Below are 27283 nucleotides of genomic sequence, written 5' to 3'. Positions count from 1 at the left end.
TTTCTTTTTGCTTGAGAAAGATCAGCCCAGAGCTAACATCTGTGCCAATCTCCTCTATTTCATCTGTGAGACACTGCCACAGCATGGCTGAATAGTAGTGTAGGTCCACGCTTGAGATCTGATCCACAAACCTGGGCCGCCAAAGTGGAGGGTGCCAAACTTAACCACTAGGTCACAGGGCCAGCCCCAGGATATAAATATTTAAAACATTGTTTTTAATTTTAAAGAACCTGCTTGTATCATTTAGTCACCTATTTGCCTTGAATGATATGACATTAAGAACTTCACATACAATTGGGATAACATATACCATTAATTCTAGTGATAGAGAATGGCCCAGTGGAAGCAGTAAAAAAATAAGAATCAGAAAATTTGAATTTGAAACTTAAATGTTCAACATTTACACTTGTCCATAGTTTATTCATGTGACAGAATATTGTTGTGGAATATTATGTGGCTATGAAAATGATGTCTACAAAAAGCAAACAACATGGGCAAAAATTGAAAAGGCAATACTAAGTTACAAAAGTAAAACATAAACTTATATATACAGCATGTTTTTAAAACGGTAAAAACAAAACAAAACGAGGACCATCACCACCAAATATGCAAAAAATATGGGTGGGAGGGACAGAATAGATTTCACTAAAATGTGAATCAGCTTCATTTATATTTGGCTGTTGGTAGGCTGGGCGATGTTTTCCTACTTTCTACTTTTCAAATTTTCCATGAAAACAAAAGTAGATTTTGCTTCTTTTTATGTCACTCTTGTAAAATTAAAATATGCACATAATTTATTAAAAAGCAGAAACAGGATGACAGGAGGAAAGAAAGGAGAAAAGAAAGAGAAGCGAGTGGAAGGGAAAGAAGCAAGGTCTTGGGAGCCTCTCCTGGCTCCTCTGATTATCTCTCATGACCTTGGGGTAGTCACGTACCCGCTGACTCCAGGTTCCTCAGTTGTGAAGTGGGTGAGGGGTGGTAAACCGTGGCTGGGACAATTAAAGGAGACAAAGATCATGAAATATACAATATACACCCTATGCTACTGAACTGTGCTCCTGACCTGCGGGGCAAGATATGCACAGAAAATGATGCTGTTTGCACGGGAGCAGAGTGGAGGATGTGGGGGGGCTGGTTCTGGGTCTCAGCATCTCCTGTCCACCAGTTGCCAACTCAAGGCACACTGTTTGGGAAGCTTTGTCACAATCTGTGAACTTTCCTGCTTGACAAGATGGCTGGCTCTCCCATCCCTGCCTCTTAGTACATCTCAAACCTTTCTCCTTAAATACACAGAATTGCTAGGTTTCCTGTTGGAAATGGCTGTTGGGACACCAACTCTCAATTGGAAATGGCAACTGAATTATAGCATTTAGGCCAAACAGCACTCTGAGCCATGGAAGAGGACCTAGCAAGGGTAAGGAAAATCAAATCCAGTAGATGTGTATCAAAATACTATTAAGAGAAACCATTACGAATCAAAACTAATATACGGTGACTTCTCTATGGCATTATCTGCCACAGAGCACAGTTCATTTTTAAGAAGGCCTTGGATTCTAAAAAAACAAAAGGGGCTTCATTCTGGGGTGGTTTCATGTTCTGTGACAGCATGATAGTAACGTCGATTGTACTTCTTCCTTCTAGCACTTTCCTGCACCTTGTGAGATTCGAAGAGCATTTTTACACCTTACAGTTGTATGGTGTGGGAGAGCTTTCAAAGCATGTCAGATATGTTCTTTCATTTAATTATTGCAATCACACTGCGAAGAAAGGTATTTTTACATGTGGGGAAGCTGAAACCTGGAGGAGCTAAGGGAGATGCCCAAGGCCAAAGGCCCCATTGTGTGCTGGGTCTTCTGACTGCCAGCACAGCGCTCACACCCAGGTTTTATAGAAACTCTCTGGAACCTCTGGAGGAGATCAGTCATATGTGGTTATTGATTATTCAGTGGCAATTGACGCTTCATTTATCTTTAAGTTGCTTATCTGATTTTGTTGGATTTCCCCACAAACAATGGGAAAAATCATCTCTTTAAAGAAGAGACAGGGGCAGGAGTTGTTAGTCTGACCCTACCCTGTTTTGCCCAGGGCAACGGGAGTCTCTGAAATGGAGCTGCCTGCAGAGGAGTTGGGTGGGGAGCACAGGCCCCTCCACACCCCAGCTCACTGCATCTTCTCTTGTCTTTTTGTTGTGTCCACTTCGCAAAGGGGGGATGTGTGACTGGGGGAGTGTAAACTACCCTTCACAAGTCCATGGTAGGGGAATAATGAAATACAACATAATATAATAATAACAATAATAGGCAACACTTACATGGGCTTGACATGCTATGTGCCTGGCATAGCTCACATGCTTTACATAATTTAACCTCTTTAATCCTCCTAAACATCCTTTAAGATAGGTCTATTGTTATTCCTAATTTACAGGTAAGAAAACGAAGACAGAGGGGTTTAAGTGCCTCACCCAAGCTTAGGCAACTAATAAGTGGGAGAGAGCTGGCATTCAAAGCTAGGCAGTCAAGCTCCTGAGACAGGAAGTAAATGGTGCTGTTTGTGACAGACTCATATCTGCCACCAAATAAACAAATAATGGCACTCATGTTTCTCCCTCCTCGCCTGATCCTGTGGCAGACATCACTAGCTGATCGTGGCACTCCTCCCTGTTGAGCCCAAATGGGGCCTCAGAATCCTTCTTGACATAGTGCTCCACTGCTAACCTCTAGGAATTAATCCATCAGCACTAGAGATGGAAGCTCATTTTTCATCTCCAGGGCTCGTTTTATAGGTGCCAATTACTTCATAAAGCTGTTTTTAAAAATAAATGGTGTGTGCATGTGTGTGTGTGTATGTGTGTATGCCTGACTTTATGAAATGAATGAAATTGAACTTGATCCAATTTGCATTTACTGAGCATCTGCTATGAGTCAGGAAAGCCCTCTTGTTAGGCACTGAGGTTCAAAACAAGGGACAAAGTTATATCTTAAAGGTATTGGAAAAATACTCCACATAAAGAAATACTGATATAAATTCTTTTGAAAAGTTAAGAATCTTCCTGTAAACCCTTTCTTAGCATAACCTGCTTTGTAGAATCTGGCTTGGTACCCGGGTTTTTCCTAGACCGAGACAGTCTTCCGTGTGCCTTTAAAGGCATTTTAGCATTCCCCTACAGTTTTTCCAGTGCCTCTTCAATTTTTGCTAGCAGGGCATTTATTTTCAAAGCTTTTGCTTTATACACAGTTCCATTCACTTGACAGCATTGTATTTGTCCTACTCAAGTGGGTAATATATTTACAAAAGTCCAGCACATAGAAGGGACATGTTAAGAATGCTTGATTCATACTGTGCAAAAGAAATGGCCTTGATGCTATTTTCCAGCATTAGAATTACACTTGGTACTTGAACAGCAGAGATACCAGGATTCTGAGAGGGAGCCTAATGGTAGCGGCACACAGAAAAGAGAGTTTCCCAGCAATAGAGCGATTACCTCTGCAATGCCCCAATTAAACTTCCATGAGGGTTGTAGGAATCTAGGAGGATCCATCTGATTTGATGGAGAGGAACATAAAGAGAAAATGGTGCGTGGCTGCTGAGAACACCCAGCTTTTAGGATGTAGGTTGTGTGTAATCAGATTGGGATTTAAAGATTCCAGCTGTCTGAGATGCTGGCAGGTGGTAACAGAACTGATCCAGAAAAACAGTTTAGTTCTACTTCTACGTCACCATTAAGAGGATGCATAGGACCTGAAATTTTAACTTTCTGCACCTGGATGTGGCCGTACAGTGATGACATCAAGGAAAGACACCACATGGGACTACATGTGAATGCATCTTGGCTGCTTCTAGCAACAGCACAGGAGGCCACAGCCAAAGAATAAAACCCAACTTAAGGAAAAGTTGCCAATTGCAGAAACAGTTTTGGAAAAATGTCGGCCCTAGGATGAGAGAAATCACTCCAAAGTTAAATACTCGCCAGCTGGGTAAGAGGATGCTTTCCAGGGGCTGAATGGGCACCCTGAGAACCATACTAGAGTCTGTTGACTTAGCAACAGATTGTGGGAATGTATTCTAGGAAATAATTAGAGGTCATTGATAAAACTTAGCTATAAGGAGGTTTATCAAAGTGCTGTTTAAAAAGTAACAAAAAGGGCCAGCCCTGGTGGCTTAGTGGGTAAGTTTGGTGTGCTCTGCTTTGGCGGCCCAGGTTTGGTTCCTGGGTGTGGACCTATACCACTCGTCTGTCAGTGGTCATGCTGTGGCAGTGGCTCACATACAAAAAGAGGAAGATTGGCAACACAGGTTAGCTCAGGGCGAATCTTCCTCAGCAAAAAAAAAAAAAAAAAAAAAAAATCAGAAGCAATGAATGATGAATAATAGGGGATTGATTAAAAATATTATGGTTTGGGGGCTGGCCCCATGGCTGAATGGTTAAAGTTCTGCTTCAACAGCCTGGGTTTGTGGGTTTAGTTCCTGGGCGCAGACCTATACCACTTGTCAAGCCATGTGTGGTGGTGACCCACATCTCAAGTAGAGGAAGATTGGCACAGATATTAGCTCAGGGCTAATCTTCTTCAAGCAAAAAAAGTGGAAGACTGGCAACAGATATTAGCTCAGGGTGAATTTTCCTCGGGAAAAAAAAATTATGGTTTGAAAATATGATACAATGCAATGTAGCCATTAAAATGATTTGTAGAAAACTTAATAATATGAAATGATATTCATGTAGGTGCATAATATTTATATATAATTACAATATATAAATACAGAAATAAGTGTACCTTAAAAAGCAGGTTACCAACACTATGTAAGTCTGGGAGGGATCTAACCAAAGTGTGAAAGCGAGTGTTGTCTCTGGATGGTTGTGCTTTCTTCTTTTTACTTATATATAGTTTCTCAAACATCCACAATGAATATGCATTACTTGTGCAATAAGGAAAAGAAAATATACAAATTATGGGGTGTTTTTGTGTGTGTTTTGTTTTGGTTTGTTTACCACCAGGCGTGTGATGGTCGTCAAGTCACCCTGTCACTCTGTCGGCACAGTTCCTGGGGCTCAGCTGTTGAAATTGTGAGTGTAACTTGGTCAGTAACGAGTGCTCCCCTCTGTCCGCACCGTGGGCAGGGCTGACCATCTGGGCTTGGGCTATATGTCAGTTGATTCTTTTTTCCCGGGCATTGTGGCAAACTAGTGCTACCACCTTTTGGGAGCTCTTCCTGCAGATGCTCACCCGTTCCAGACATTCCCCTTTGGACAAATACTCTTTTCCTTTCAGCTCCTTCCCCTCCTCCAGATACTCACCCTCTTCCAGTAACTTTTCATGCAGACCCTCTTTGTCTTTTAGCCGCTTTTCCTCCTGCAGATCCTTTTCCTTCTTCAGATACTCCTGCTCATACAGATACTCCTTTCCTTTCAGATACTCGTCTTCCTCCAGATAGTTTTCCTCTTCCAGATTGCCATTTTCCTCCAGATTCTCTTCCTCTTCAGGAAGTGGAGATTCTTCCCCTGAGCTTTCATCTCCCTCAGGATCCTCCTCCTCTGAAGAGAAGATCTGTGTGGAATTTTGGGAAAGTGTGGGAGGATGAGGAGGTGGTGATCTTCCTGGCGGCTGATTACTTTCAGCAGACATGCTGAGGAAGCCTCAAGCAGATGAAACCCTTCAGCAGCAGGCCAAGTCACTTCATCATCCTGGTAACCAAGAGAGGAATAAAATCCCATTAGTCAGTAATTCCCGCTGCATACTGATGTAAATTCATTTGTGTTCCCTCATTTCATCCAGTAGTCTTTGGATGGCCCTTTGACTATGCAGATCAGTACATGGTGGCCCATGAAAGGGCACAAAAAGAGGGAACAGAGGTTTTACCCTCCAAGAGCTGGTTGGAGAGACCACACCCAAAGGCAACACCTTTGAAATTACCACACCATATGAAGTAAAGGAGGACGGCTGGAAAGGGAAGGAGTGATCGGTGTTTAGTGGTGCAATCATCAGAGAAGACTTATTTATTCATCAAGAAATATTTGTTGCCATAATAAACAAGACAGAGACTGTTCCAGGAGTTTAAATCTGGGAAGAAAAACAGTCATTGCAAACAGATTTCTTCACACAAAGTGGCAAGCACAACAGAAGAGGTGATGCTGGCCCTGATATCAGTTCCCCTATATTAACCCAACATATATGGAGTTAAAAACAAAACACTCATTCCCTGCTTACTCCCCGGCTTCCTGGCTCCAGAATCCACTATCCTCACTATCCACCATGTAGACAAACAGCCAAGGTCGCCCACCTGCAAATTCCCTTATCCTCCTCCTCCCTATAACCAGCCACCCAAGGCCAAATGCAGGCTGGTGGGAAAGCTCCAACCAGCAAGGCCACTGACTCCACTTCCCATCTACAAGCAGCTACATTCCTCACAAAGCTTTAAAACCCCTGGCCTCCCATCTTTTGGGGAGATGAGATGAAACGAGACAAATTTGAGGGCTCACTCTCATCTCCTGGCTGATATCACCTGAAATAAAAACACTTTCCTTGCCATAAGCCTGGCATTTCAGTTCTTATTGGCCGCTCTTGTGTGGCAGGTAGGGAACCTATGTTTATAGGTGCTAACAGAGGTAGAGGTGGGTTGGTATAGACACTGTGATTGGAGCCTAGGTCGGTGATAGTGTAGAGGAGGAAGAAATATTTCTCTACCCTCTAGGTCCTTCTGGCTGGTCCAAGAATTAAATTGTCATGAGATAGAATAACAGGAGAAAATCAAAGAAATTTAATAACATGTATACATGGGAGAAACCCAGGGAAACTGAGTAACTCACCAAATTGGCCAAAGCCACCACCTTAAATACCATCTTTTCTAAAGACAAAGGAGGATGTTGGGGCTAGTAGCTTGGGACTTCAAAGGGGAGGAAAGTTCACATGGAGAAGGAAATGCAAATGTTCGATAAACAAGTGTCTGCCATGCTTTGCAGAGCGGTGAGACATGGAGAGGACTTTGATTAAATGGGACTTGCTGAGATCCTCCTTGTCTACCACGCCTAGCTCATATTATACTAGAGTTATCTATGGATTAGCTCCTTCCTGGAACAGGCCTTCTAACTTAAATTCTTTTCGGCTGTTAGGGGGAAGTTCAAAGTTTCTTCCTGAGTCTTAGTTCTTAAAATAATCAAGCGAAAGAGACACGTTTTTGAGGTAGCAAATTCTGCTCCCCTACAAAGGCATCTGTAGTTGGAGGTCTGCGAGGCACATTCTCACGGTTGCCACACGCTCTGTTACCTTGGCAGGAGGCATCACCCACCGAGAGTTCACTCAGCAAACGCTTACTTATTTTAACTCCTCAGCTTTGACACAACTGTGAACACCTTGCCTGCTCCAGGAAGTCTTCCATGCTCCATCCTATGCTCCATCTGTACCTTCTATATGTTCATTCAAGTAATGATTTTGCTATATTAAATACTTTGCACGTCTGTCTTTCCAAAAGAGGGCAGGAAGGATTGACTCTTGTTTAAAAATATATCTTGAAATCTTCCACTCTTCTCCATTCCAACTGTGACTACCACAGTGACCCTGCCATCTTTAGTGTGGATTACTGCAACATGCTCTTAACTGGACTTCCTGTGACCACTGCTGCCTCGCTGCTAGTCATTCTCCATAAACAGCGTTCTTATGAAAACATAAATGAGATCTAATATAAAAATCCCCCAGTGGCTTTCCCTTGCACTTAGAATGAAATGTAAATGTCATTCCATGGCTTCCAGGGCCCTTCAGGATCCGGTGTCTGCCAGGCTGTCTGACTTTCTCTCTCACCCTCCACCTCCACACTCCCACCCTGTTATTCTCCCCTATAGCACTCATCACTATTTCTGTTTCTGCTTCTGTGCATACTTGTTCCTTCTTTCTTTTCCACTAGACTGTAAGTTTCTCAATGACAGTGACCTTATGTGACCTGTTCCCCACTCAGTCTCCAATGGTTAGGTTGGTACCTGAGGTAGAAGAGATGTCCAATAAATGTATGATCAGTGACGGAATGAAGGGACAAGAACAGATGTCTCTAGAGCAGGGCATCCCAAAGTTTTAAAAATGATAATATTTATTCTGCACATTGGGATAAGTTGAACAGGCTGCTCATCGTGGAGGCAGCCTGCCCAGAACCCTCTCATTTGCTCTGAGGACTTAAGAGATAAATATCTTGCCCTACTTTTTTCCAGATCTCTGAGATCTCTGATTGGGAAGCTCTGTCATAGGGAACCAGCCAGATAAGATAACTAGGGTCACTTTCTAGCATACGTGCAACATGCTGCCCAAGATGAGGGGTGTGATGTGTAAACATTCATAATGGGTCACTGGGCTTATCTGTCCACCCACGGGGTTGCCAGAGCCCTTAGATTACTGGATTCTGATAGGATTAACCTGGGGCATCAATATGGCAAACGTAGAGCTGTGTTCTCCAGACCTCTTTTCAAAGAAAGACTTGGTGCCCAGCTGTGGGGAGTATAGTCAACAGACAATCTCCAGCCACCCGCTCCTTCAGCATCTACTTCAGCTGCAGAGAGTCACCTGCCAGAAGTCATGCTCTTCTCGGGGCAGCCCACATCTGGGGACTAAGCAAGGTGGGGGTGTAAAAGTCCAGCTGAACCCAGACAGGACACCTCTGGGAAGAAGCATTCACCCCTGGGCCCTCCAGCAGGCTGGCCAAGCTTGCCAAGCCTGTTCCACAGTACCACCTCCTCTTCCAGTCCCGCTTCCTTGCCCTTCCCTTCTCAGACATTGCTCCCTCATAAACATTTTACATCTCAATAGGTTGTATCTCAACAGTTTGCATTTTAGAGTCTATTTCCAGAGAACCCACCCATGACAGGCAGCTTCATGAAATGTAAATCTGGAAAAGAAGTGATTGCAAGATTCTTGGGGAAAGAGGAAGAAACAGCCTCACGGACAGCTTGACAGTTTAGAGGGCTGGGAGGGTGGGGAGCAACCAGAGCTGCCCACGGCAAGGCCAACTGACATGATGTGGAAAAGTAAAGGCAGAGCCCGGTGCTGGAGAGCTTGCAAGCCCATTGCTAAGCATTTTGCTGGGGGTGTGACTGGGAAGGTGATATGATGAAAGTGACTCTGGAACAATAGGATTCCTGTGACCATTTACCATACACACGAGAAATAGAGAGACAGGGAGCCGGCCTGCAGTTGACTTGCTCTTTTCTCCGTCATTTTACAGTTCTGTGGTATACGCATGTCTTTTCCTGTAGCCTACCTCGATGCTTTTGGGAGGAGACGAGGTCTGCATCATACATGAGATGAGGTTGGAGGATATTGCTTTTGCGGCAAAGGGTGAGCCACGGCAAAGCTTTGGGGCCTATATCTATGGCTATGGGAGCCGATTCTGTTTTACACGAGTTCCCTCCAGGCTTATTTTGACCTAAAACCTAAACACACCACCTACAATAGCTGTCCACTTCTAACCTCCACCCTTTTCCAATGGACGTTGGGTAAGCCAGAGGAAGCCAGAAGGGGCTGGGGATGGTGAGGGCGCTTGGGGAGGGGTCTGTGCAGCCCTACCTGGGAGGGGTGAAGGAGCATGTGAAAGCACAGGCTGCTCCATCAAAGGTGTGCTTACACTTCAGGATCCCTCCCTTTCATATTTTTCAGCTGCTTAAGATAAAAAATCAAAATCAGCCAGTCCCCTGGACAGCCCGAATGCATTTATCAACTTTATCAATGGCATGCTGTCATTCAGGGTTAAGTCTTTTCTTTCCATTTTCTCATCAGGCCTTGTAAAAAGGCTCCAGTCAGCTGCTTTCTCCTCTCAAAGATCAGAAAAGAAACTGCACTCTAGGCATCTCCTTTTAATTCTCTTAGAAATTTATAAAAAAAGCCATCAGGCAGAAATAAATAGTAATGGCAAACTGATATCCAGTATCTGAGGCAAACATCCTGGTTTCCACTTCTGATTCAGATCTTGACTCATTTTGACTGTGGTTTCTGACAGACTGCAGGTTAATTTCTGCAGTCACAAGAGGAAACATCGACTTTATAATAACTGATTACAACCAGCTGATCATACTCATTCATCTCTAGACTAGCTTCACAAAATGGCCGCCTCGATCAAAGCAGACTGGCAGACATTTTGTTCAGCTTACATAATTTTAAAAAAAAATTAGAGTGAATATTTAGAATTGGCAGAATTCACAAAAAATCAATGGTTCTGGCTTCTCTTGGAAATCGGAGTCTCGGGCAACCCTGGGCTGGCTTTTTCCACATGGAAACAGTGATGCTGAGTGGAGGCTGCCCTCTTTGAATGGGACAGCACTTTCCGTTTCTGCTTCTGTCCCCACTTCCATTCTCAGGCAGTCTCATCATCACACGTGTACTGTTGTTCTTCTTATGGTAGAGCCGTGGTTCTCTGCCTCCATCAAAAAAATAGAGCATGTCTCGCTCAAAAGTGGGAAAACAAAAGACACACGAAGAGGTCTGATGTTTCTCGCACGTTGCCTCCTGGTGCATTGGCTTTATCTGTCTGGCCCCGTAGAGAGGTGGGGCCTTTGCAGGAGGCTGTTTGTTTCATGGAGCCAGGCACTGTGTTTACACAGTTCACCACTGAACACCTGCACCTAGCGTGGTGTCTGGTACCTAATAGACACTCAGTAATACCTTCTGAGGGAATAAATGAACGAGCAAAGAAAAGCATTAATAACGTGCCATGTGCTTTCCCAAGTATATTTACTGATTATGTCCTTGCACCTGTCTAGTGAGGAGGGCAAACCTTTACATCAGAGGTCAACACAGGGCCATAGTCCTGTAGATTTCCATCCACACAACCCCTTCCACACGGCACTGAGAGAGGCCGACCGATTTTTCTGCAGGCAGGTTTTTTTGGATACCATTTGTCTTTCTGAGGGGTGGAGGCCAGGATGTCTGTCTGAAACATTCCTAGTTGAAATAAATAAGACATGAGTAACTAAAATAAACAAACAGAACAGAATACTCTGTAAATGGTTGACTTAATATCACTGAAAAAAGGCAGACCAACGACCACTTCTGGTTTCCAGAGGAATGCCCTAAGAAGGGCTCCACGTTCTGGCAGTGTAATTTTAGGTAAAGGGGTCTGCAGGCCCTCTGCTCTGGTTTCCATGATCGGAGGGTGGAGCTGAGTTGTTCTTTGTCCCTCTCACTGGGGCCATGGCCTTACCGACGTGCTGAAAGGCTTCGTGCTTTGGAGACCCAATGCATGCAAAGGGACTTGCAGTTGGGTGGGAACAAAGTCCTTGGGACAGAACACAGGCCACTCCATAGAAGGAGCAGATTTGCTTTGTATGACTCATGTGGCCCTAAGTGATGGCCCCGGGTAGAGAGGGGATGGAGAGACAGGCAATGACATCTTTTGCCAGCTTGGCCTGCACAGCTCTCCTTCCCTCACGCCTCCTCCTGGGCCCTCCTCCGCTCTCCGGACCATCAGAACTAGTATGTTTGTGGGGAAGCAGCCCAAGGACCTCATCTGACCCTGGTCTCCCAGCATCAAAGGGCAGTTCTTTGTCACCACCATCCTCCGCCTTTACATTCTCAAAAGAAAGGATGGCTCTGGCTCCTTCCTGACAAGGAGGGCAGATGAAGGCTCTGCTCCAACAACCCCAAGTGCCCTCTGGTCCCTGCACAAGGTCCCTTGAGAGGCCTTGGGTTCAGCATGAGGCTCCCTACCCCAGCCAGGGTGCCCTTGCTTGACTTCCCCTCACCAAGGGTCCTGCAGCCCCCTGTGATGGACCCTTCCAGGTCCAGCCCTGGCAGCTCCCCTGCGCTCCAGCAGGGGGCACAGCTTTGTAGAGTGGCCGCGTCCCTGGTCAATAACTCAACGTAGCTTCTGACACGACTGCTTTAGATAATCAGCGGAGGAGGGGTCTGTGTGAAAATGGAAAGGGAGAATTGAAGCAGGAATGAGAAAGAAACTTCCGAAAGAGCAGAACAGCATGGTGGTTAGGATCTGGGGCCAGGTTTCCCAGGGTTAAATCTAGCTTGGCCACATACGAACTGTATGACTTTGAGTGAGTTTCTTAACTCTCCAGTGACTTAATTTCCTTATCTGTAAAATGGGGAGAACAGTAGTACTGACCTCCTGTGAGGATTCAATGAGGCAATATGTGTACACATAAGTCATGCTGGGCACAAACATGTGCTATGTTGTTATTGTACACATTCCTAACCAGCTCGGAAGGCGAGTTTTGTATGTGTGTGTCAGTGTGTGTTTGTGTGAGTGTGTCCTTCTGAGGCTTTAATTTGCTCATGGCATGGGGAGAGGGAGAAAGACTGCTTTCTACTACCCTGCTCCCTGGTGCCGACTGCAGCCAAGTTGACAGGTTTAAAGATTTGGGCCTGGTGGCTGGGCCCCAGGGAAATGATGGCCCACAGGGAGTGTCAGAGGTGAGCTCCCTTATCCCCAGGAGACTGGAACCCCTCCTTGGGGAGGCTGCCTGGCCCAAGGGAATATTACGGTGATGTCTTGTTTGCTGGGACAGAACCTCCCTGATAATGGGTCAGTCTGTTCTCTGTCAGCCATGATTTCAGGAAGTTATTATTTATAAACACAAGACAACCTTTCTGAGGCTGCTCATTCACTTTTCAGACAGCCGTGGTTCACAAGTCCTTGGATTGAGTGAGAGCCTTCCTCACTTTGACTTCCACTCCTTCATCGGCCCTTTCTGTCCCTCAGGGAAACTCAGTGAAGAGTTCTCCCTCTTTTTCCACACGGCAGCCTTTTAAGTGCTGGAAGATAGCAATCAGATCTTTGTCCAGGACGCTGGGCTCGGCTCTGTGACTGCCCTCTCAGCATCTCCGCTCAGACGTCTAAGGACATCTCAAATTCACCGTGCCCAAACTTAGATCCAGACCTCTCAGCGGATGACAAAGCCCTTGGAGTCATCACCAACTCTTCTCTTTCCTCCTCATCCTACATCAAATCTACCAGGAAATCAGGCTGACTCCTCCTTCAAAGGATCTCACCACTTCTCATCCCCTCCATGTTCCCACTGTGGTGCGAGCCAACATCACATCTTGCCTGGACTACTGTAGTCACCTGCTGGCTGGTCTATTCTTCACACGGCAGCGAGCTTTTAAAATGTAAGTCACATCACCTCACTCCCCTGTGCGAAATGCTATGATGGCTCCCATCTCTTGGATAAGAAGCCAAAGCCCTTCCAGGGTCTGCAGGTCCTTCCTGATTGGCCCCCATCACCTCTCCCACTTCCTTCCTACTGCTCTCTCCCTCCCTTGGCTCCTGCCACACTGCTGTCATTGCTGTTGCCAAGATGACAGGCACTGTCCCACCTGAGGCTTTGCTCTATCTGTCCTCTGGGCATGTTCCCCAGGTATCTGGCTGGTTCACTCCCTCACCTCTCAGTGAGGCCTGCGCCTATCATCCTATTTATTGTCACCTACCCAACTGTGGCACTTCCAATCTCCCTTAACTTACTCTTCTTTTTCGCCTTTTTCCAGAGTGTTTATCATTTTCTACTATACTAACTACTTTATTCATTATGATGTGTATTGTCCATTTCTCTCACTAGAATGTAAGTTCCCTGAGGGCAGGGATCTTTGTTATTTGCTCAAGTACCTAGAATGGTGCCCAGCACATAAGAGGTAACAATAAATATTTATTGAATGAACATGTGAATCATGATTTCTCCCTTTCACAGTTCCTTCAACCACTGAGTAGATGGCGTGGTTTCTAGGTCCTTCTCCACCATCTTGGCTGCCCTCTGGATGTGCTGTAGTATGTTAGCTCTCTAACACATATGGCTTAGAACAGAACCCAGAGCCCAAGGCCCAGGCTGAGCATGTAGCCATCTCCGCAACACCATGTGGTGTGTCTGAGAACACTGAATGTGTTAGCGTGTTCAGAGCTCCCACTCTAAAAGGGCAAGTGGGTTCCTTTCCCCAAGACTTCACATTTTCTCCAGCTCATCCCAATAATTTTATATTGGACTGCTTGCCATTTCCTATCATGTGTGTGTCCTCATCCAAATCATCCATGGATACATATTTCAAACCAGAGAGTGCTGAGGACAGTGGCTAAGCTGACCCTGCCATCTTCTTCCATCCGCCACTCAGGGGAGGATGCGGGAGAGGGGAGCTAACATTTCCACATCAGCCACTGTGCCGGGTCCCCTTAGCCCTCACAACAACCCCTGACGGAGGCATAATTGGCATAATTATCCCCCATTTATGGACGGGGAAATGGGGCTCAGTTTTTAAGGGAAACAGAAGCATTGATAATCTTTATCTAGAGGATCTCAGTGACAAAAAGTAGTTTGAGGAAAAAAAATTAGTTTTCTTCTGAGCATCAAAATTAACCAAAGTGGGGAGAAAGAGGATCTTACTACAAACATTTTTTGCTAAATAAATGAGAAGGCCTTGAAGAACACAGCTCTTTTCCTGGACAGCTGGTTGGGCCAAGTCTTTGAGGCCCCTCTCCCTTGGCTCCCTGAAGGCCCTCCCCCTCTACTTTCTGAGACCCTCTCTCCCAGCTCCCCAAGGCTCCTCCCTCTTGGCTGTCTGAGCCCTGCCCCTTGACTCACGAGGCCCCTCCCACTAAGCTCTCTTAGGCTACGCCTTCTTGACTCTCTGAAGCCCTTCACCCTCAACTTTCTGAGCCCCTTCCTCTTTGGCTCCCTGAGACTGCTGTCCACTTGAAGGTTCCCCTCCTTCTCTAAGGAGTGGTCAGAGAGGTTCAGTTCCATGTGAGTTGCTCTCCAAGAATCCATGCTGCCTGTCACCCCTCCCAAGTGCTCCCTAACTATCACAGGAAATGCCCTAGGAGTCTGCCTAGCACAAATATCAAACTCACTGGGCTATAAGATGCCACATCTGCCTTCTCTCTCCTTTTATTTAAATCAGGAAAATGTTCTCCTGTTTCCAGATTTGGGGAACTACTCTCCTTCTTCCCTGTGCTTCAACTATTTGTATAATGCTTTGAGTTGCTAAACAAGTAAATGTGCCCTACTGAATTTATTCATCATGGCAGCCTTGTGTGGCAAACACTATTATTTCCATTTTACAGACCACAACACTAAGGTTTAGAGGGATCTATGACTTGGTTAACGTCGGACAAGTAATAAGTGGCCAAACTAGGATTCGGACACACATTTGTGCTGCCAAGTTCAGTGTTCTTTCCCAACACCGACTATTATGTGGGCTGAGACCCTGGTGTTCTTTGGAGGGGACTGATTTAGGGCACTGTTCCTACAGCCTCTCTCACACGTTCTAATTAAACAATCATTCTCCATAATAAGGTAAAGAGGTTGAGAAAAGGGAGGAAGGGGGAAGTTGGGTTTCTTTCATTACTGCACACTTACCGTGTGCCTAGAACAGAATAAGATATTTCATATTTTTTAAATTTAAAGGTTTACAAAAATCTGGTAAAATATTATTGTCCTTTTTTCAACTAAGAAAACCAGGTCGCATAGAGGTTAGGTAACTGGCCTTACAGCTCCTCAGCACCATATTTGGGATTCCAGACCACGTCTGTCCAATTCCAAGTCTAAACCACATTGCAGAAGAGGAGATGAGCTAGATATGTCACCTTTCTAGTATTTACAACTCAAGTTCTTAGCGATACCTTCAAATATTTAGCAGCTCTAATGGCAATTATTTAAAAGAACACAAAAAAATATTTAGAGTTTCTAGTTGCTAAAAGGAAATTCCTTTGGATGAAAAGATATCGTCATTTGAAAATACTGGACAAATTTTCAAGAGTCCTATTGATTCACTTGGAATTGACTTCCCTCAAATCTTCAAAATTATCAGAAACAGAGCAGGATTATTGATTGCTATGGATAACTGTTATAACTGATGACATATTCACTTTCAGATAGCTCAGCTTAGGGTCTCAGTAGAAGCACATTTTGCGTGTGGCCTGTTGACACTAACGGGGTCCTGAGGTATCTGTGTTCTCAACACATATGAGCATGTCTGGGCTGCCTTATGGGGCTGTGGGCAGCAGGTGGCAGGAGAAATAGCCCTGTCTTGGCTGCGCTCCAAACTGAATATGTGATTTGGAACATGTTCCCTGCTCCTCCCACACATGTGTCCAGGCTTCTTGTCTCATTTATGATATTAATGGATTGACCTAGAAGAGCTCCAGGTTCCTTCCAGCCCTGTGTTTCTAAAGACTAACTATCCCTTATTCAAAACCCTTAGTTATGTTGTAGACTTCAGATTTTTTCCTGATGTAGACCAGCCTTGAGGTGAACATATCATAGATATATATAACCACCCGAGAGGGGTCTGGGGCAGCACCCTGTATGAATCTTACTAGTATTTCTGCAGCAAAACATGTAAAATTTCACCATAAATGGGATAAAGAAAAACTTAAAACAGCCCCACATCAGTTTGGGTTGGATTTTGCTTCCAACTGAGTTCTAGCAGGTCAGTTTTGTGGCCACATGAGTTTGCCATGAACTTATCGAGAAGATTTGCAGTTTTTAGAACTTTTGGATTACAGAATTTGTAGATAAGGGATTTTAATCCTGCATTTTTTTTCCTTCCCAAAGGCCCAGTGCATAGTTGTATATCTTAGTTGTAAGTCCTTCCAGTTCTTCTATGTGAGCTGCTGCCACAGCACAGCAACTGACAGATGAGTGGTGTGGTTCCACGACTGGGAAACGAACCTGGGCTGCTGAAGTGGTGAGAGCACCGAACCTTAACCACTAGACTACCTGGGCTGGCTCTAATCCTACATTTACATTTCTTTTGATGCCCTCTTGCTGGTCACATCTAGGATTTATCTAATGCTGTGCTTTTGATGGGAGATGCAATGCCTTTAAAAAGCAGCTACTGCAGGAACATAAAATCTACTTTATGGAGATCCACTTTGACATTGCTGTTTCTGGGATCACCGTGTGGCTAACAGGGAGGACAATAAAAATTATTTGTAATCATGACTGTGCACTCTTCAAGACCTGGAGCAAAGCAGCAGCACCTATGCCCATTTATGCTCACGGCTCAGTACTTACAATGTCTGGGAGGGAACTGAGTCCAAGCCAGGAGAGTTTTCAATAATAAAGCTGAAAGAAAAACGTTTTCTGATTAGCTCTTGGTTACCCAGAAAATTAGCCAGCGAACACCTCATTCCCTAAGAATACGGGATAATGGAGATTTTTCCTATGAGAATATTGAGTAGAATTTGTTTTTGTAGTACACATTTCTTTCTTAACCTTCCTTGGTCAGGAGCTCTCCTTGAATGTCCACCATGTAAATCAAACCTAAGCAGCCCTCTCTTATATGCCTCCTCTGCCATCCCCCACCTCTGTCACTGAATGGTCTGACCAATGTGAGCACCAAGGGCCCCTGGGCACCAGAGAGAACTCACAAAAATGCCATGATGATCTTAAATTTTTGAGGAAAACGTCAATACTTGACATCTGTTGGGTGTTGTATGAGCTACTATCTTTAGATTACGCTGTATTCCTTTCAATGATGGAATATTTTGCAAAGCTGGGTTTTTGGCAGTTGTTGCGATAAAAAGCAAGTACCACACAAAAATCAGTGCAGATCAGGAAATGAGGGTTGCCATGCGCAATCTGATTCCAAGATTGGAGAAATCAAGCAATGCCCAATGGGCACACACATTCTAAAAGTAAGTCATCATGGCTGTTTAAGAATGAAATAAAAGCATTATTTTTTCTTTCAATTTCTGTGTATTAAGTTGTGACAAAAATATGCGACAGAAGGATGTGACACAAACATTAAGTTACTTGGATAACTAATAAATGAAAAGTGTTATGGATTTCCTTCGGCCTAGGGGTCACTGTGAAAAATTCACTGAGACACTAGGGGCGCTGTGAACTGAGAAAGTTGGATGTAATTTCACGCAGTTGATCAGATGTGGAAGTTTGTAGTCATCCTCGATTCCTCTCTCTTCGTCCTCCCAAGCCTGCTAATCAATCAGCTGGTCCTCTTGACACCATCTTCCAAAAAAAGTCCCTAATCCAGTCTTCTCTCTACCACTGTGACCACTCTTGTCTAATGCACCATCTTCTACGACAACCTCCTTGTTTTGGCTCTTGCTTTCCAACAAGCCATTCTTCAGAGGTGATCTTTTAAACACATAAAGTAGATCATGTTGCTCCCTTGCTTAAAACCCTCCGATGGTTTCCACTGTACTTTGAAAGACATCCAAGGCCTGCCCATCTTGGCCTCTGCTTCCTTCCTGGCCCTCCTGGAATCCCACTCCTCCTCTTGCTCACATGCTACAGCCTCTTCCCACCTCAGGGCCCTTCCATTTGTCCCTCCCATTGTTGAGAAAGTTCTTCATCCGGATCCTCAAATGCCTGGCTCCTCCTCCTCAAGTTTCAGCTCAGATGTCACCTCCCCCGTGAGGCCTTCCCTAAACAATTGATCTAAACTTTCCCCACCCCACCCCACCCCCCCTACCCCCATCACCTCCAATCACTGTGTATCTTATCATGCCGTTTTATTTTCTTTATTTGTATCATATTCATTGATCTGTATACTGGAGAACATGAACTTTGCTCTCTTGTTTGCCGTCGTATTCCTGCCACCTAGAATCATGCCTGACACACAGTAGGCAGTCAATAAATATTTGTTGAAATAAATAAATGAGTGATTATTTCATATGGTTGCATATTTGTAACACTCACTGATGGCTCTGAATGGAGAAGATCCAGAAGTGTGTTGGGAGGGAGGAAGTCAGTAATTTCATTTGAGATATATATATATGTCATATAATACATGTATTTATATATAAATATATATATGAAATACGTTGTACAAACCAGGTGATCTAATCAAGGGTTTCCTATATTCTTTGGGAAGAGACAATAGAGGGTTACCTTATATGAACTCCATTTTTCTAAGCAATATTTAGCATTACTGGTTTGTCATAATTATAATGAGTTGGATAGTTAATGAAGCAACTCATTATTCCATTTGTTATTCTTTGTAACAGGCAAGCTCCTCTTACACCTTCTGTTTTTTTCCTTTTCTTTAATTAAGAAATCGAGATAAAGACATATAAAGGAACATTTCTACAACTACAGTGCTAAACCAAAAGTGGGAATGTCATTGTCCAGCCCAAACTCGCTGATGTTTTTTCTTGGACCACACTAAATCCAGGAAGGGTGCACAGGACAGTGGCAATAGAAACAGGTGTAGGACTATTCAATATCTCTGGCAAGCAGCAGTGGGGATTAAACAGAGCTTTCTTTAATGAGATTAATTCTGAAATACTAAGAGCGGTTTGGCATATCCCCAAAGATACAAGGCATTTGTATCTATATAAGATTAAAGGAGCTTTCACACAAAGCAATTTTAGTTTTCAACATCAAAGAGATGCTTCGGAGGGGTTGCTTGAATGAGGCACACTGCAGCAAATGTGGGCCGTGCAAAAGCTTCTTTATATAAAAGACGGTTTGCTCAGCCAGGAATTGTATCTGTGGCTTTCACTACCCAGGACATACAGAGCACTGTTCTTGGAATCACAGGATTATGGGAAGGGGTTGGGAATCAGGTCTACAAACACCCTAGACAGGTGGCTACCTGGTGATAACTTTGGATTTCCAGGGAGGGGAGCTCAGTGCTTCTTGAGGCAGACTGTTGGACCACTTTTATGAATAATAAATAACGATGATGCTGGTAATAATAATAATGATAAGAAATAACACGGCAATAGATATGGGATTATTCAGCCACCATTTCTATGTGCCAGGCACCGTATTTAGCAAATAGCAAATTACACAGACTTTTGGCACTAAATCTTTCTCCTTTGGGCTTTTGACCAGCCTCCCAGTTCTGCTCTCTGGAGTTACACGCAACAGATTTGCTCCACAGCAGGCTGCAAATGTTTAAAGGTAGCTTTTATGTTTTTACCTGTTTTTGTGTGTGTTCATGTGCCAAACTTAAGTTTATTTTTTGAACCTGATACAGGTGTTTATATGGATCCATATTAAATTTCATCTTGCTGGTTTTGCCTCATCCTTCAAGGCTGCTTAAATATTTGTGAATCTGATTCTATCATTCAGTGTGTTCCCAGACCTTTTAAAAGTGCTACTGAAAATGATAGGCTTCCAAGTCTTCCTTCCTATCCCATTTTCCTTTCTTCTTTTCCTCTTTTTTACTGCACATATTCATGGAGGACTTTCTATGTAACAGACGCTGTCAGGCACTGGGGCTGCAAGGTTGCATAAGGTACACCTATAGACCTCAAGAAAGTGTCTTGCTTAAGCAAGGAGACAGAAAAATAAATTAAAATACAGCGTAGTGTGATTATGTCATGAATGAAAGAGGAGGATTTTAACACGAGTTGGAAGAATAATTATCTGGAAGGAGAGGAAACAGGGAGCTAGGAAAATGCCACCCTCTGACTTCTGGGGTGTGGGGCCCATGAGGGAAATGGGCAGTCCCCACAGAGTTAAAAGCTAGCCAGAGGAGGTCCCAGAGCTGGGGAGGGGGCAGACTTTAGCCATCAGAAGGAAATGGAAAGAGAATTCTGTGCAGAGGATGAAGGTGAGGGGAGCTTGTTTATGGAGCGGTCTACGCCATTACTGCCCAGTGTTACAGCCTTTCTTCCTCTCTCCTACCTGCCTGGCCAGCGGGGCTCCCCCACCCCCCACCTGACCTCCCTAAAGAATCAAGTTCAGCTGCCCAGGCTAGTGAGTCTAAGTTTTGACATGGTGGAGTGGAGAAACAGCGAGCATTCTAGATCTCAATTAGAGACCAGGGAGGGACAGAATGAGACAGGAGGGGGTCATTTACGACCTGAAAATGCCCAATTAGTCACTGGGAAGGCTGGTAAGACCAAGACCAAAGGAACTTTTTGTTAGGACTGCTTGTGGGGTTCTTCCAAGCATAATTACACGGTCATTTAGAGGCTGTCCTTGGTGGGAAGGCTGGAATCCTCAGGAGTCTTGGCAGAATGGCTCATTTGTTCTCGTGGCAGAGCCTGGGATGGTGCCTGGAGTCTGCAAATTCCCAGGAGTCAGGAATTTTGTACAGAGAGTAGGTGACCTTGGCAGTCCCCTTATCCCATATTGGACCCATGTGCTTACTCAAACAGGGATACCCCTGAGGCAGAGAGCCCCTCCTAAGGAAAGAAACCTGCACAGCCAAGAGGCTACAGGGTCCTGGGAAATAGTGGGTTCTACACCAGCGCCAGGTGCCACCTGGGAGCTGTCCCTGAATCTCTCCTCAGGGCTTCTAGAATCCCTGAAACCCTGTAGAAAGCTGGTCGCACAGACTGATTTGGTTAGGGTTGATGAGCTCCACCTGCTGTCAGGAGTTCAGCAGATTATGACCCGGGTGAGGAGTGCTGACAGTTTATTTCCTTAGAGAGAGTGTCAGTGAACGTGGTCAGGCGTAGCTCCTGGGGCACTGAGTGCATGGCCATGGTGGGTGCAAACCAGACTCATATAGCTGAGCTCCAAAAGCCTGGCTTGAAGCTGTGAACCAAGATAAAGCTGAAGTTTATCACAACCACCAGTGAAAAGAGGCCTGGGGATCTTCCATGGATCTGGAGCTGAGAGGCAGGCTCAGGACTTGGGGTGTGCTGCCTAAGCATCCCCTTCTAAAAGGTGAAGGTATCAGTCTAAAAGGGCATGATGCCTGGCTCCACAATTGGAGTTTGAGGGGATTAAACATGAAAAACTGAATAACTCAAAACTAGCACCTCCTGGTTTTGGTGGGACAGGAAGAACGTAGGCAAACGTTTCTAGACTAAGAGGGTTTGAGCTACACAACCTGGAAGTGAAGAGATGAGGTAAAACCTTCAGCTCCGGGAGGAGACCAGCAGGTGCTGCGTTGAGGACTCCTGGCTGAGGACTGTGAAGGGTGAGGAATTTGCTACTACTTATCGTACACGTCAGGCCCAGCTGCAGCAGCAGAGACGGCAGGGGAGGGCTTCAGCCTGTCTCCCGGTGCAAGAGCAGCCTCAAGCTTTGGTCCATAGTTGTGTGTGTTTCTTCCAATAGGAGACTGGAGAGAAATTTGGTTCTAGAACAGGCCAGCTTATTTAGAACACTACCTGTAGGGCTCATGTTTTTCCTGTCAGTCCTTGATATACTTAGAATGAGTCCCTATGAATAGTGTTACATTATTGAACGTTAAGAGTCAACTTAGAAGGCCAGGCCTTGGGCCAGTCACGGACTGACTCCAGTCCGGTTGGGCCCTGCAAGGCTCTCACAGCTGGGACTGAGGGCTCCGTCTACTGAGCAGTCATCCTGCCTGGCCATCCTCCTGGCCCTGCTTCCGTCTCCTCTTGGTTTTGTCCTCCAATATATTCAGTGTCCTGCTTTATTTTCTGGAGCATGCAGTATACATTTCCACCAACTCTTCCAGAGGAAGATTTCTTTTTGGGGTCCCAGCCTTGCTTTGGAATTTTCTTATTTTAAAGTAAGTGTGTTCATTCTTTAAAACCCAACTCAAAGTCACCTCCTCTGCGAAGACGTGCACGCTTTCCCAGAAGGTCTGTCCTTTCTCACAGGTCTCTCACGTCCTTCTCTTACTGTGCTGTTGGCTTTTGTTCACACGTCTGCCTCACCCATGCCACGGTAGCCTCGCACAATGCCTGGCACGTGCAGGATTTCAACAAGTTTGTGGACTGAATGGATGATCCATGGGGAAAAAGGGCCAGGGGGGCCGACCTCACGTCAAGTTTTCGGCTTGGACTCTTCAGGCCCCCATCCACTTAACTTTCTTTACTGCTATGGAGGGACAGCCAAGAGATGAGTTGCAAGTGGGCTCAGACGGCAAAGTTGAAGCTGATGAAGAGAATAGGGTGGGCCATAGGGCCCTGGGGTGTAGTTTGGATGCTGCCAGCAGAGGTTTGGAAACCCTGTCTGGAGCAAGGGGAGAAGTCTCATTTCTGGAAAGGATCAGGGGTGTTCTACAGTGTTCCGCAAACACAAGGCCTTCTTGGGGCTATATGATCCTCAATAGCTGTTTATCACCTCTCTAACTAATGGTGGGGCGGGGGGATTCTTGGCTGAAGGCAGCTGCCTTCCCTCTTGGGGGAACACCTGATGGCCTACTTGGGTGAGTTTGATGGCGCCATGCCCACTGATCTGGATCCACATTCAAAAATGCCACGGGGCAAACGCTGAAGTCACAAAGTTCTGTTGACCTCCCTTAGACCAATCAGTGCAGTTTTTAGCGGTATGGACACCCCAGTGCGCTCATTAAAACACAATTTCCTAAGGCCTTTTTTATAAATAGAATTTCAAATGTATTCAGCTTTGAACTTTCAAGGAGGATGACCTTGAGCCGCCTCTTGGCACAGAAAGAGTGGAGCACCAGACATGGGCCAATCTGACCAACTCCCTGGAAGGTTAGGACCACTGTTTCTCTCCCATTTTAAGGTGGTGGGGGGTAGGGAGATGACACGGGAAACGGTGATTTGCTTTGGGTCACAGGAGCCAGTCTGTGCACAAGGCTGGAATTTGGGATATGGGAAATTTTTTCCTGTTTAGTTGACTAGTCTATGCAGGCTGAAAAGGAAGACGTTCTACCATTCACACGCATAGTTTTTCCATCAACTCAGAGCCAGGGCTCTTTGGAGGGGAAGGGGCCCAGTCCTCCTTTATTTGCAGAAGTGTCAGGACCCAACACCACCCTTCACAGAGGGTAGAAGCGCGGTCACAGCAGGGAACAGAACGGCCAAAAGAGGGAGGGGCAGAGAAAGGGGAGGGAAACAAAGAAGTGCGCGTGTTGACGCTTCTTTGTTCCCCAGACCGTGGACGCAGCTCCCACTCCCTCCCGGCGGCTGGGGCTGGAGGAGCAGGCGCGGGCCTCCCGGAGCACCGGCGGCTAACGTCGCAGCCCTTACCCGAGCCGACGGCGGCGCCGCTCCGCGCGATCTCCCGGGCTGCCCGCGCGCGGTTCAGCTCTCGGCGGGAACGGCGCCCCTCTCTCTCCCCCGCGCCCTTCTAAGGTGCGCGGGTTTCCAGGCCTCCGGACCTGCTCTCGTCTTCCCGCTCCCCGCCCGCTCCTCCCGGCGGAAATGCCTGGTCCAGCGTCAGTGGCTGGCCGGAAAGTTTTCCTCATTATTTGCGTCATGGTCACCTGCGTCAGGTGTTCCCCGAACTGGGGACGGTGGAGGGCAGACCGCTAGCACCCGGAGTCTGCTGGCGCCCGCCCGGCTGCGCATCCACCCTGGGCTCCTGGGCAGAGGAGGCGCGGCAAAGACTGGTGGAATTGTATTTGATTTTATTATTTATTTAATGGTATGTAAATTTTATAGCTTTGTTTTTCGGATTCCAGAATCTTGCCACGTCAGCTTTCCCCCCGATCCCGGGGCCCAGCGCTGAGCTGGTGGGTGGGTACTGAGATGGAAACCGGGCCTGTGACTCCCGGAGCAGAGACCCTCTAACTCGGTCAGGTCCAGGGGCTGCAGGGTGGGCTGGCCGGGAGAAGGGGGGTATTCCCATGCGGCACCCTGAGTGGCCTCACTAGGGTTAGTCCCCAGGACAAAGCCCCTAAGCAGCCTGGAGGACCTCCCCTTTAAGTATGCCTCTGGAGTACCGTTGGGAGGTGGGGGAGGCAAGGAGCTGCCCTGAGGGGACAGAATCCAGGTGCGGGGTCTTGATCTGGGGTCAAGGGTTGGAGGAAGCCAATGAAGGTGACGCTCTGGACGCTCTGAGTGGACTTGCTGGGAGTTCCAGTGTGGCCCAGGTTGCCGGGTTGCAATCCATTTGTATGTAAGCATTTCTAGTCGGTTGTCAGAGTTCAGAAGAAAGTGACTTGGATCTTTGAGGTGCCAGTGATCTTCTCACATTCTAAATAAGTATTCACTTTTGCTCCTAGATTTGTGTTTATGATATTTTACTCTTTTTCTCCAAGAGAGTCCAAATTGTGTAAGCTCCAGGTCTCCACAAAACCTGAAGAATTATGAGTACCCTCTGTGAACCAGGAGTGTATGTTACTGGTTTTCTTCATATTGTCTCTTGGTGGGCTGTGCCAGGCTCTTGGGAAGGGGGTGGGAATGACTGAAAAGGGGACTCCAGTGGGAGAGGCATGTGACACAGAGAACCTCTATGGTTCTTGGTTCCACCTCTGCTTAGTGGTCCTGTAGGAGAGAAGCAAACGGAAGGTGACCAGGTAACTATCTCTGCCTCCCTCCCTCCTTCCTCTGATGTAGAGAAAGTTGGAAAAAATAGAAGAGAGGCCAAATCCATACAAGTTTCAGAGGGCGACAGTAGGAGCCTCAGTGAGTGGGGGAGGGGTGTAGCAGAAGCAGAGAGACAGAGGATGCTCCCAGGTGTCCAAAGGGCTCTGTGGATCATTGATTCCCAAGGACGTCTCAAAGCACAAAGGAAGAATTTGAACCTAGATTATTACAAAAATTTTGGCTGGGGGAACTAGTCAAACACTACTTCTGGGATTTACACCTCTCCACTGTATTCAGAGACAGTGCCAAGGGCTGGCTTGGGGGAGCTTTTGTAGTCCCCTATAATCTCCATCAGCCTCACCTGAGTGTAACTAAAAAGTGTACCTGGTTTGCAAACACGACTTCAGGACAAGTTTCTTAGCCTGCTGCTCCCTATAGTCCGTGGCGCCTAAGACTCTGTCACACAGAAGTTTCAGTGTCCGTTCTTCAGCCTGGTGACCATGTTGGATGGTGTCATGGTAAGGGCTTCCACAAGATGGTGCTCATAGGTTTTGTTTTTATTATTTTTTTAATGTTGATTGATTCATTCTTTTGTCAGAGTTTTATTGAATGCCTACCATGTTCTGGGATTATTCTAGGAGGTTCTGGGGATACAGATTGCTTGCATAAATTAGACTAAGTCCCTTGTTTCAAGGGATTTAACAAGGCTGTGATTTTTATACTTTCAGACGCAAAACTCAACTGTGATGTAAGTTTTCCCTATTTATGTTGCTTTTGGTACTTTTGATAATTCTGCTGCATTTCTGACAGTTGCACAATTTCTTTTTCTCCAGACTGGTATGGCCTGGAGGAATTATAGACACTTTTATTATTTGAATGGGGAAAGGATTAACTTATATCTGTCTGTAGGAGCCACTGTCTGAGATCCATTCTTTTGCCAGGAAAACACAACATCTTAACTTGAAAAATTCCAAATTGTTGCTAAGCACCAGCTTATCATTCTCAGCTTGGGATTCATCTGCCCATTGAGTAAATTCACAGCTCCCTTTAAAGAAAAATTCTAGAAGGTCTTTCAGGTATCCTAGTGACCTGCCTTCAAGTAAAAATGAGGTGGGCCTTGATCTGGGTAAGAATTTATCAGTCTCTTTTTTGCTTTTTGTAGCAAAATGTCAACCCTGCCACCTAACCTTCTACCCCAGAGAATAAGTACAATCAGAGAGCTCAGTCCTGCCCGAGGCAAATCTGAAATGATAGTTGAGACGGGCAGAGGTCTGTGTGGACTGTCCGTTCCTCCAGCTCCAGGAAGCTCTACCTTGTTCTAAGTTAGATTCCCGAAGGCAGCATCTTTTAGGACCTTTACTACACTAACTTGGCCGCTTCCACAAATGCCTTCACTTAGCTATGATAGAAGAGTATGCCCTTGATTTTTATTGCAGATTGATATAAAAATGGTAAAAAAGTGAGTGTTTCTGTACTTTTGGCAAAAATAATTGTTTGAGAGCTTGTTCACATTACTATTCCATGTCCTTTATGTAAGGATTCATGAGAAACCCAGGCCACCTGCTTGACTTGACAGTTCTACTAGGGTGTCCAACATGTGTATTCCATTTAACACGGCCAACGTCAAACTCCTCATCTTCCCCCAGGATCTGCTCCTCCTTCGGTCTTTGTCATCTCAGTAATCAACAACTCCACTGCTCAGCCAAGCATTTCAGAACCGTCTGGGCCACTCTCTTTCTCTCACCTCACGTGTGACCTGTTGCCTCTACCTTTTCCACACATCCAGAATCTGGTCATTTCTTACCAACTTCTCTTGTTTGGAAAATTTCACAAGCTTCTTAACTGATCTCTTTACTTCTGTGCTTTGTTCCCCTACAAATAGACTCAACACAGCATCCAGAATGATCCTTTGAAATATGTCAGGTCATGACACTTCTCTGCTCAAAATCCTCCCGTGACTTTCTTTCTTATTGGAAGGAAAAAACCTAAGATCTCCACTTTCTGTCCCTCCCTTCCTGTCTCTGACTGGATGTCCTTGGAGTCTGCTCCTGATTCACGTTGCTGGAGCCACACTGGTCTCAGGTGCTCCCATCTCACGGCCTCTGTCTGGAAGACTTCCCCAGATGTCCACATGATCCCTCCCTCCTCCCCTTCGTGCCTCTCCTCAAATGTCACCTTTCCAGAGAGGGGTTTCCTA

The 27283-nt window shown here is 45.7% G+C and overlaps 2 protein-coding genes across 16 annotated transcripts in view; one reads left to right on the top strand and one right to left on the bottom strand.

Moving 5' to 3' along the window:
• ERICH6B (glutamate rich 6B) overlaps positions 1 to 24194 on the bottom strand; it is a 64244-nt gene extending 40050 nt beyond the window's left edge. For 2 of the 7 annotated variants that reach the window (XM_014732099.3, XM_070239763.1), the window contains exons 1-3: positions 23806 to 23945; positions 16982 to 17032; positions 5294 to 5680 (exon numbers count right to left, since the gene is read on the bottom strand). In XM_014732099.3, coding sequence (XP_014587585.1) covers positions 5294 to 5621 — 328 coding nt within the window. In that variant the 5' untranslated portion in view covers positions 5622 to 5680; positions 16982 to 17032; positions 23806 to 23945. Of the gene's footprint in view, positions 1 to 5293; positions 5681 to 16981; positions 17033 to 23805; positions 24017 to 24041 lie in introns of those variants that run through there. The other 5 variants (XM_005601235.4, XM_070239762.1, XM_070239761.1 and 2 more) reach the window with 5 other exon arrangements.
• Positions 24044 to 27283, top strand: part of CBY2 (chibby family member 2) — a 55476-nt gene continuing 52236 nt past the window's right edge. Inside the window, exons 1-4 of one of the 9 annotated variants that reach the window (XM_070239766.1) lie at positions 24249 to 24352; positions 24819 to 24892; positions 25040 to 25076; positions 25494 to 25604. The gene's annotated coding sequence lies outside the window, so the exon portion shown is untranslated. Of the gene's footprint in view, positions 24203 to 24248; positions 24353 to 24706; positions 24893 to 25039; positions 25077 to 25493; positions 25605 to 26110; positions 26213 to 27283 lie in introns of those variants that run through there. The other 8 variants (XM_070239767.1, XM_070239768.1, XM_070239772.1 and 5 more) reach the window with 8 other exon arrangements.

The sequence above is a fragment of the Equus caballus genome, chromosome 17 (assembly GCF_041296265.1).
Source record: "Equus caballus isolate H_3958 breed thoroughbred chromosome 17, TB-T2T, whole genome shotgun sequence".
NCBI lineage: Eukaryota > Metazoa > Chordata > Mammalia > Perissodactyla > Equidae > Equus > Equus caballus.
The sequence above is the reverse complement of the archived record's forward strand: the minus strand, read 5'-3'. Positions and strand labels throughout refer to the sequence as shown.